Source organism: Colobus angolensis, unplaced genomic scaffold (assembly GCF_000951035.1).
Source record: "Colobus angolensis palliatus isolate OR3802 unplaced genomic scaffold, Cang.pa_1.0 Scaffold93, whole genome shotgun sequence".
Taxonomy (NCBI): domain Eukaryota; kingdom Metazoa; phylum Chordata; class Mammalia; order Primates; family Cercopithecidae; genus Colobus; species Colobus angolensis.
In genome coordinates this window covers 343,652-353,726 of record NW_012123265.1, presented here as the reverse complement: position 1 = coordinate 353,726, position 10,075 = coordinate 343,652, and the positions used below count along the sequence as shown (strand labels likewise).

Below are 10,075 nucleotides of genomic sequence, written 5' to 3'. Positions count from 1 at the left end.
GGAGGGAATGCCAATTCTGAACACCGCTGAGCATCTGGCATGGATGACAAACATACCAAATGCTGAAAACCCCAGAGCACCTCAGGAGTATCCAGGATGGTTTCGATCTTCTGACCTCGTGATCCGCCCGTCTCAGCCTCCCAAAGTGCTGGGATTACAGGCTTGAGCCACCGCGCCCGGCCGGAAAGAGAGGTTTCAAAACAGAGCAGCCTAGCTGACACTACAGACATGTGGCATAGCGACAGGGTAAGAACACAGACTCTGGTGCTGGACTTCCTGGGTTCAAGTGACTCACACCTGTAATCCCACACTTTGAGGGGCTGAAGCAGGAGGATCACTTGAGTCCAGGAGTTTGAGACCAGCCTAGGCAACATAGGGAGACACTCTCTCTCCATAAAATAAAACACTTAAAAAAAAATATGCTAAAGGTGAAGGGTTTTGCAGATGTAATTAAAGTCCCTATCATCTGACTTAATCAAATGAATCTTTTGAAAGGAGGTACCTAAAAGAAGTGACTCAAGCAAGAGAGAAGCTCTCCTGCTGGCTTTGAGGAAGCAAACAGCCATGTTGTCAGCTGCCTATGGAGTGGACAGCCTCTAGGAGCTAAAGCTTCAGTTCTGCAATTGCAAGGAACTGACCCCTGCCAATTTCAATGAGTCTGAAATGGAGCCCCAACCACCAGATGAGACCATAGGCCAGCCAACACCTTGATGGCAACCCTGTAAGACCCTGAGCAGAGAGGACCCAGTTGTGCTGAGACTGGACTCCTGACCCACCAAAACTGGGAATAAATGTGTTGCTGGAAGCTAAGTTTCTAGGAATTTGTTACACAGCACTAGAAAGCTAATACGTGCATTACTGAATTGTTACTATAGGCAAGTCACTTTATGGACTGTCCTAGGTCCCATGAAGGGCAACTGGCCAGAGCTTTTCAACCAGGAGAACCTCCAAAACCACACTAAACCTCTCCATGTCAGCAGACACCACTGTCAAATAGACGGGTTTATAACAAAAATCTGGCCACCCATTACCAGAGAAGGCCCAGGGTAGCTGAAAACCAACAGAATGTGCTCACCTTGGCAAGGGCATCTTCCAAGGCCCCAGTCACATCCTGCGCCAGGGCCACAGGGCAGCAGAGGCGCAGATCATTGAAGGCAACCAGAATATTGTTGAGGAAGCAGGCGAGGGGTGGGAAATCTAGGAGCACCATGGGTGGCTGCAGCGTCCCTGGCTGGGTGGCTGGCACAACAGTAGGCATGTTACTGGTGCCCAGGATGGCTGGAGCTGAGATGAGTGTGTAGGAGTTCATTTCTTCCTGGAATTTCTCCACTGTTTCCTGAATTGCTTTCTGGAAAGTGCTGATGGCCACCCGCTGGAAAACAGGAGCCAACTGACCACGGAAATCAGCTCCCACCCGGCTGAAGGACAGCCCAAAGTACATGCACTGGCCCAGCAGAGAGTCCAGGCGGCCGCCTATGCCCCGGTAAAGGTCGGTCTCCAGCACCTGCAGGAACTGTGAGACTTTCTGTAGCACCCAGCCATGGAAGATGGCACTCTCATTCACGGTGTGCTCACCCACAGCAGGGGGCAGCAGTGGGTCCTCATCTGAGAAGATGGCACGGTACTGGGTGATGATATCAAAGAGATGGACACGGCAGGCCTCGATGGTTTTTGTGATATGGAAATAGGGATCATCATTAGGAATGGCAGTCAGGATGGACCGGAGCCAAGCATCTCGGGCCTGAAGAAACTTCACCCTCAACTCAGCCTCAGTGAAGACATCCATGCGTCGCAGGTAGCCAATGACACGGAGGCAGGCGGGGAGCTGGATGTTGGTCCTCAGTTGCTGGATCAGCTGGCTCAGCATCAGCTGCATGGACTGGCGCACTTCATTCACGATGCCCTGACAATACATAGAGTCACACTGCGGTGGGAGGGATGCTCTCTAGAAACCATTCCCCTAACCCTGAAGACTGCAGACCAACATTCCCATGGCTTTCCTGAAATATGAAGTAATTTCCTAAAGCTGATGCCTGTAGGTTCACCAACAAACATCAGGTTAACTCTCTTGCTTAAAAAGCTTAAAACCTGGCCAGGTGCGGTGGCTCACACCTGTAATTCCAGCACCGTGGGCAGGCGGATCACTTGAGGTCAGGAGTTTGAGACCAGCCTGGCCAACATGGTGAAACCCCGTCTCTACTAAGAATACAAAAAGTAAGGCCGGGCGCGGTGGCTCAAGCCTGTAATCCCAGCACTTTGGGAGGCCGAGGCAGGCGGATCATGAGGTCAGGAGATCGAGACCATCCTGGCTAACACGGTGAAACCCCGTCTCTACTAAAAAAATACAAAAAAACTAGCTGGGCGAGGTAGCGGGCGCCTGTAGTCCCAGCTACTCGGGAGGCTGAGGCAGGAGAATGGTGTAAACCCGGGACGGGGAGCTTGCAGTGAGCTGAGATCCGGCCACTGCACTCCAGCCTGGGCGACAGAGTGAGACTCCGTCTCAAAAAAAATAAAATAAAATAAAATAAAAATACAAAAAGTAGGTGGGTGTGGTGGCACAGGCCTGTGATCCCAGTTACTCGGGAGGCAGAGGCAGGAGAATCACCTGAACCCGGGAGATAAAGGTTGGTTGCAGCGAGCCGAGGTCACGCCACTGCACTCCAGCCTGGGCGACAGAGCAACTCTGTCTCAAAAAAAAAAAAAAAAAGCTTAAAACCCTCCAGTGACTTCCCACTGCAATCGAGAAAATTCCAACCACTCATTGGGACTTATACTGGTGGCCTTACCTGGTTCTCCATCTTCACCTGCTTCCTAATGCTCTCCCACTGCTACAATCCATTAACTCTGGCTGCCTCTGTATCCCTTAAATACCTCAATTTCTGCCCACTTCAGCCCTCTCCACTTGTTCTTCGCAGTTTCTGGTTTGCTCTCTCCTCAGATCTTTGTGGGCTGGCTCTTTCTTCTCACTTAGGTCTCAGCTTAAGTGTTACTTCCCCAGAAGAGTCCTTCTTGATCACCCTACCTAAAGAAACCTACCCTAGACTCCCTCTACCCCATTCCCCATTTTTTTTAATCAGACACCAATATCTGAAATGATGTCATTTATTTCTTTGTCAATTATCAGACTTCCCATTAGCACGTAGGCTGCATGAGAACCAGGACCACTTTATTCACACTGTATCCCCAGCATATAGAGCAGTGCTTGGCACGTGATTAATACGTATTTTGAATAAATGAATGTTTTCAGAAACTGATGTGAAACATGCAAGGGTTTCTACCTAAAGCTTCAGTCCTGACCACAAAATAAATGATTACAAGAACATTACTTTTAGTCCTCTCTGGGCAACTTGGCTACCTGGATGACAGGGATGGAAGAGTATTTCCTCTCCAGTCGGCGTACATAGGCTGCAAGTTCCAGGGCCTCTTCATAATAACTGTTCCGGACACAGGTGTCCATGAGCTGAGGAATCTCCAGTATTTCCAAAATTTCTGTGTGCCGGTTTAGGGTCAGGCTATTCATCCGACGGTTGGAGCTGATCTCCTCGGCTTCCTTCACAAAGTTCCTAGTAATAATCAGGAGAATGTTGGTCCTTCACTGCTCTGTACCCAAACCTTAGCTACAGTTACCAAGCACCTGCTATGAACATTGGGCTGGATGATCTATCTGATTTATTCCTCACACCCCACCTATAAGGTAAGCATTATTACAATTGAGGAAATTTTTAATCCCAGAGAGGTTAAGAAACTTGTCCATAAACATACAATTAATAAATCTAACAGACAGAAATCCAGATATGCCACTTGCTGGCTGTGGCAAGGTACTTGGCCTCTCTGAACCTATTTCCTCATTGGTAAAACAGTATATAGGGCCAGGCACAGTGGCTCATGCCTGTAATCCCAGCACTTTGGGAGGCCGAGACAGGCGGATCACTTGAGGCCAGGGGTTCAAGTGAAACCCCATCTCTACTAAAAATACAAAAAATTAGCCAGGCGTGGTGGCGCGTGCCTGTAGTCCCAGCTACTCGGGAAGCTGAGGCAGGAGAATCACTTGAACCCAGGAGGTAGAGATTGCAGTGAACAGAGATGGCGCCACTGCACTCCAGCCTGGCCGACAGAGCAAGACTCCATCTCGAGAGAAAAAAAAAAGTATATAGGACCCTCTTCACAAGGATGTAAGAACTCAATGAGATGATGAGTGTGAAGTATTTAACACAGAACTTGAAATGGAGCAAATGCATCAGAGTAAAAATAGTAAAAGACACAGGGTTAAATATTTAACAATAGCTATCATTATTTTCATAACGAAGCACTAACTAGCCTAGAATCCACAACCTTTCCCCATATTCCCTCAGGTCTTCATCTTCTCCTGTGCTAATGTTCAACCATAGTTCCTGCCACAGTCTACTTTCAACACTTCTCTATATTTGCAGAGACCTGCTTTATCAAGTCCCTTGTCTATTCTGGAGCATGGAAGGGTACAAAAGCTGCTGTCAGATATCCAAAGGCTCAAAAGAAAAATTAATCATGAAAGGCTGGAAGGCAGAACTAAGGATAATGGACTGAGGATCTATGGAGACAGAATATGACTCACAAAGGACTTTTTTTTTTTTTTTTGAGACGGAGTCTTGCTCTGTCACCAGGCTGGAGTGCTCTGGCACGTACCATTTTGACTCACTGCAACCTCCACCTCCCAGGTTCAAGTAATTCTCCTGCCTCAGCCTCCCAAGTAGCTGGGATTACAAGTGCTCGCCACCACACCCAGCTAATTGTTGTATTTTTAGTAGAGATGGGGTTTCAGCATGTTGCCCAGGATGGCCTCGATCTTTTTTTTTTTGAGACGGAGTCTCGCTCTGTCGCCCAGGCTGGAGTGCAGTGGCCGGATCTCAGCTCACTGCAAGCTCCGCCTCCCGGGTTTACGCCATTCTCCTGCCTCAGCCTCCCAAGTAGCTGGGACTACAGGCGCCCGCCACCTCCCCCGGCTAGTTTTTTGTATTTTTTAGTAGAGACGGGGTTTCACCGTGTTAGCCAGGATGGTCTCGATCTCCTGACCTTGTGATCCGCCCGTCTCGGCCTCCCAAAGTGCTGGGATTACAGGCTTGAGCCACCGCGCCCGGCCCGGCCTCGATCTCTTGACCTCGTGATCCGCCTGCCTTGGCCTCTCAAAGCGCTGGGATTACAGGCATGAGCCAATGCACCCGGGCTTTTTTTCTAAGACAGAGTTTCACTCTGTCACCCAGTCTGGAATGCAGTGGCACAATCACAGCCCACTGCAGCCTCGACCTCCCAAACTGGAGTGCGGTGGCACAATCGGGACCAACTGACCCTCCCACCTCAACCTCCTGTATAGCTGGGACTACAGGCGCACGCCACCACGCCCAGCTAATTTTTTATTTTGTAGAGACAGGGTTTTGCTATGTTGGTCAGGCTGCTCTCGAACTCCTGGGCTCAAGTCTCAGGCTCCCAAAGTGCTGGGATTACAGGCTGAGCCACCGCATCCAGACGTCCAAAAGGAGGGACGTTTTGATATCTAATGCCCTCAAATGGGAGGATTTCCTTGTTGGCTTCCCGTCAATGGAAGTTTTGAAGCAGATGACCTCCGGTCCAAGCTTTCGTATAAAATAAGTATAAAAATGTACACATATATTCAGCTCACACCTATAATGTTAACTATGTCAAGACCCGATAATAAGAGTTTTGCATGAATCCTTTTTCTTTAGTGTCCACAACAGCCCTTCGAGGGAGGGATATGCTCCTGGGTCATCAGTTCTGAATTCGCAACCTCCTAGCTGTGTCCTTAGACATCACTAATCTCTCTCTTGACTTGCTCACATGTAAAATGGAAATAACAGGGCTGGCTGCGGCGGCTCACACCTGTAATCCCAGCGCTTTGGGAGGCCGAGGCGGGCAGATCACGAGGTCAAAAGATGAGGACCATCCTGGCCAACATGCTGAAACCCCGTCTCTACTAAAAATACAAAAAAAATTAGCTGGGCGTGGTGGCGCGCGCCTGTGGTCCCAGCTACTCAGGAGGTCGAGGCAGAAGAATCGCTTGAACCTGGGAGGCGGAGGTTGCAGTGAGCCAAGATCTCGCCACTGCACTCCAGCCTGGCGACAGGGCGAGACTCCGTCTCAAAAAAGAAAAAAAAAAGGGAATAACAGTACCTACCTCGAAGGCTGCTGTGAGGTTTAAATGGATTAATAAGGCGCTCAGCAGAGAGCCTGGAAGGTGGTAAACGCTTTATACGTGTTAGTTATTTCTACCATCGTAAATGTCAGCTTTTACAGTTAAAAGCCCCTTTAGCGCCAGGCGCGTCGCACCTGCAGCTCTGCTGGAAGCTGGGCAAGCGGTCGAGCAGGCGGCCAAGCGACGCCTCCACGTCGCCAAAGAGGCGGTGGATGCGCTCGGTGCACTCGGCGCCGCGGATGAAGGTCTTGTAGTTGGCGAAGGCCAAGTCGCGCGTCTGCTGCAGCAGCTGCGCCCGCTCCTCCTCCAGGCGCTCAGGCTCGCGCCGCAGCCGCTCCAGCCCCGAACCGCTCAACTCCCGGAGGTAGCGGCCCACATCGGGCCGCTCGCGCCACTGGGCCTCGGGGAAGCGGTCCCGGAACAGCGACGCCAGGAGCCCTTCATCCTCCACCTCGCCGAGAGCCGCTGCCGTGGCCGTGGCTGACGATGGGACAGTCGCCGCGGTAGCCATCTTCCCAGCAACAACGTCACTTCCCCTCCGGACCACCGGGGGCGCTGACTCCGAATTTAGGACAGGGAGAAACAGAACCATTTCCGGTCTCTATCTTTTCTCATCCGGTCGGCTTGCTTTCCCCGGCTGTCGTCCAGACTATTGGGCGCTAGCGAGAGGAACTATTGGTACGGGGCTAGAGAGGAAGGCTTTGGGGTTGCCGGGGAGCAGCGAGCGGCCGACTTCCGTTTCCGTTACGGAGGCACGAGGATCCGGTGTTACAACCCACGGAGAAAATGCGGCCTTTGACTGAAGAAGAGACCCGTGTCATGTTTGAGAAGATCGCGAAATAGTAGGAGCGCGCCGGGCGGAGGCGGGAGTGTGTGGGTGTGGTGGCTAGGGGTGGAGTGGGGGCGCGGTGCCTAGACCGGTCCGTTCGGGCGCGGTCTCCAGTCCTCTTTTTGCCCTCAGTATCGGGGAGAATCTTCAGCTGCTGGTGGACCGGCCCGATGGCACCTACTGTTTCCGTCTGCACAACGACCGGGTGTACTATGTGAGGTGAGGCGGGACCGGGCAGGCAGCATGGACCCAGGGTAGGGGAGACCTGGGTCCCACCAGCCTCCTTCATCCGCAACCGTGCTCCCCCTTTACCCTTTTAGTGAGAAGATTATGAAGCTGGCCGCTAATATCTCCGGGGACAAGCTGGTGTCGCTGGGGACCTGCTTTGGAAAATTCACTAAAACCCACAAGTTTCGGTTGCACGTCACAGCCCTAGATTACCTTGCACCTTATGCCAAGGTTTGTGGGGTGGTTTCCAATTCTGCCACGGGCGATGAAGTCAAGGATTAGGCAGATTGTCCCGTAGCTTCTCTTCCCACAGAGTTCCTGATAGTGTGCTTGGAGGAGTGTCAGCACATGGAGATGTGCAGATGTCTTGCACCTTGGGCATGGTCAGGGCTATGGGATAGGAGTGCTGTGGGGCTGCGTAGTGTTAGTTTTCTCCAGCAAAGTAGAAGAGCCTAGGCAGACCCAGCTAGAGATCAGAAAGCAAGTTAGTGGCAGCAGTGAAGACACCGGGGTCCAGAAAAAGAGCTGTTAACCTGGCCATGGAAGATGATCCCTGTAGAGTTGAGAAAATAACTTTTTGCATTTCTTTTTTTAAATTCCTTTTTCTTTCTTGCTCTTTTTTTTTTTTTCATTTCTCTCTCTCTTTTTCTTCCTGACAGTTTCACTCTGTCGCCCAGGCTAGAGTGCAGTGGTGCGATCTCACTGCAGCCTCCGCCTTCCAGGTTCCAGCGATTCTTGTGCCTCAGCCTTCTGAGTAGCTGGGGTTACAGGTGTGTGCCACCACACCTGGCTGACTTTCTTGTGTGTTTTTAGTAGACACAGTGTTTCGCCGTGTTGGCCAGGCCGGTCTCGAACTCCTGGCCTCAAGTGATCCAGCTGCCTCGGCCTCCCAAAGTGCTGGGATTACAAATGTGAGCCACTGCGCCGGGCAACTTCCTGCATTTCTGTTCAGGAGATGGACAGTTTGAGGAAAACATGAGTCTCTTTCTGTTTCCCTTAAAATTATTTCAGAAAATTATTCACAGATCCAGCAGCTAGTTTGTCTGCATGGATAGAAATAGTAACGTTTTTGTGTCTCTTGGATTTTATTTCTCTTATAGTATAAAGTGTGGATAAAGCCTGGTGCAGAGCAGTCGTTTCTGTATGGGAACCATGTGTTGAAATCTGGTCTGGGTCGAATCACTGAAAATACTTCTCAGTACCAGGGCGTGGTGGTGTACTCCATGGCAGACATCCCTTTGGTGAGTAGAGATGGCAGCTATTACAGAACTCAAGTACTCTTTTATTCAAGAAGGATATGTTTTCAATCTGGGTGATTGAGAATAAATTCTCAGTACCTTTTGAATCCCAGAAAGACCAGAACTGTATTTTTTCCATATTTGTTATTTCCAGCCCTCAATATGGGTACATTGAAAGACTTTCAGTGAGTTAATGTCTCTTCTTTTGAATCCCAGGGTTTTGGGGTGGCAGCAAAATCTACACAAGACTGCAGAAAAGTAGACCCCATGGCGATTGTGGTATTTCATCAGGCAGACGTTGGGGAATATGTGCGGCATGAAGAGACGTTGACTTAAAACAAAGTCATTGCAAGGACAGGCGGCTGTATGGAAGGGCCGAGCTTTGTTTCCTGTGTTTGTGTGGACTCCGCCATCGTGTTGAATTTTGTCAACACTCTGACCTCTTCAGGGACTTCTTATTTACTGTACTCTCTATCATTGACAAATGCAGGCTGGATTCTTATTATATACAGAGATAGCTCAAAAATGGGGTTTCAGATCTTTGTGTTTGTGATGAAATAGAATACTCTGTTTCATATTTGAATCAGAGGGCTTCTTGTTCTGAGAAATAGGTTCAAAATCATTGGAACTAGGAACAAGAATAGCTTGTTATCTGTGATAACACTTTGTTTTCTAAACTCATGATAAGAACACAGGGATTGTCTTTTTTATTAATATGCAAGATAGATATTTCCATAACAGAATAATAAACCACATGTGGGGTTTTAAAAATGAAATTTGTCTAAAACAATAAGAGCAATTCAGCTATTTTTCCATACGGTAATTGGTGTGTGGTATGAAAGAAAAACGTCATCAAACCCCACTTCTGCCACCTACCAGCTATATGGCCTTGAATGAGTCATTCAGCTTTAATAAGGTTTGTTTTCTTCTGTTTAAAAAGATACAAAACTTAAAAAATAGCTTTGGCCATCTATCTGAGAATTAGAAATTCTGATTTTTGGAATTAGAAATCATGATTGTAGGCTAGGCACAGTGGCTCACGCCTGTAATCCCAGCACTTTGGGAGGCCAAGGCGGATGGATCACTTGAGGTCAGGAGTTTGCGACCAGCCTGGCCAACATGGTGAAACCCCATCTCTACTAACTATAAAAAAAATTAGCCAGGTGTGGTGGCACGTGGCTGTGGTCCTAGCTACTTGGGAGGCTGAGGCAGGAGAATGGCTTGAACTGGGGAAGCAGAGGTTGCAGTGAGCTGAGATGGTGCCATCGTATTCCATCCTGGGCGACGGAGTGAGACTCCGTCTGATTGTAAAGCATCTAGTACGGTGTACAGTGCCTGGGAAATGATAGGTGTGGAATAAATGGTAAGAATTATTTTTATATTATATATATTATGTATTCCTGTTATTAAGTGTAGAGTTTTATGAGTATAATTTGATTATATTACCTTCTTTTTTACAAGCTGTTTTCTCAGTATTTTTCTTGGATGGGATGATCCTAAGCTGGAATGTTTTTTTCACTTACTTGACTGGATTGAACGAAAAGCACTGATCAGAGACCGCGACATAAAAATTAAGTCCCTTTGTCCTTCCCCGTG

At 49.0% G+C, this 10,075-nt stretch overlaps 2 protein-coding genes across 3 annotated transcripts in view; one reads left to right on the top strand and one right to left on the bottom strand.

The window, feature by feature from the left end:
* COG8 (component of oligomeric golgi complex 8) overlaps positions 1-6,809 on the bottom strand; it is a gene marked incomplete at its 3' end in the record, with an annotated part of 9,480 nt that extends 2,671 nt beyond the window's left edge. Inside the window, exons 1-3 of the mRNA XM_011931984.1 lie at positions 6,319-6,809; positions 3,356-3,563; positions 1,076-1,903 (exon numbers count right to left, since the gene is read on the bottom strand). Of these exons, the coding sequence (XP_011787374.1) occupies positions 1,076-1,903; positions 3,356-3,563; positions 6,319-6,776 (1,494 nt within the window). The remainder of the gene's footprint in view (positions 1-1,075; positions 1,904-3,355; positions 3,564-6,318) is intronic.
* Positions 6,583-9,863, top strand: NIP7 (NIP7, nucleolar pre-rRNA processing protein). 2 transcript variants are annotated; one of them, XM_011931985.1, is made up of 5 exons: positions 6,583-7,026; positions 7,146-7,232; positions 7,334-7,472; positions 8,342-8,482; positions 8,696-9,863. In XM_011931985.1, the coding sequence occupies exons 1-5, from the start codon at positions 6,971-6,973 to the stop codon at positions 8,813-8,815; spliced, it is 543 nt and encodes a 180-aa protein (XP_011787375.1). In that variant the 5' UTR covers positions 6,583-6,970; the 3' UTR covers positions 8,816-9,863. The 2 variants fall into 2 exon arrangements, with proteins under 2 accessions (XP_011787375.1, XP_011787376.1); XM_011931986.1 differs by lacking the exon at positions 8,342-8,482 and having other exon boundaries at positions 6,787-7,026.
* Positions 9,864-10,075: the final 212 nt, after the last annotated feature.

Excerpts from the sequence above, each read along its gene's own strand:
- NIP7 (XM_011931985.1), top strand. The coding sequence starts at position 6,971 with ATGCGGCCTTTGACTGAAGAAGAGACCCGTGTCATGTTTGAGAAGATC. Across the intron at positions 7,027-7,145 it reads TTTGAGAAGATCGCGAAATA|TATCGGGGAGAATCTTCAGC; the intron begins GTAGGAGCGCGC and ends TTTTGCCCTCAG. Across the intron at positions 7,233-7,333 it reads GACCGGGTGTACTATGTGAG|TGAGAAGATTATGAAGCTGG; the intron begins GTGAGGCGGGAC and ends TTACCCTTTTAG.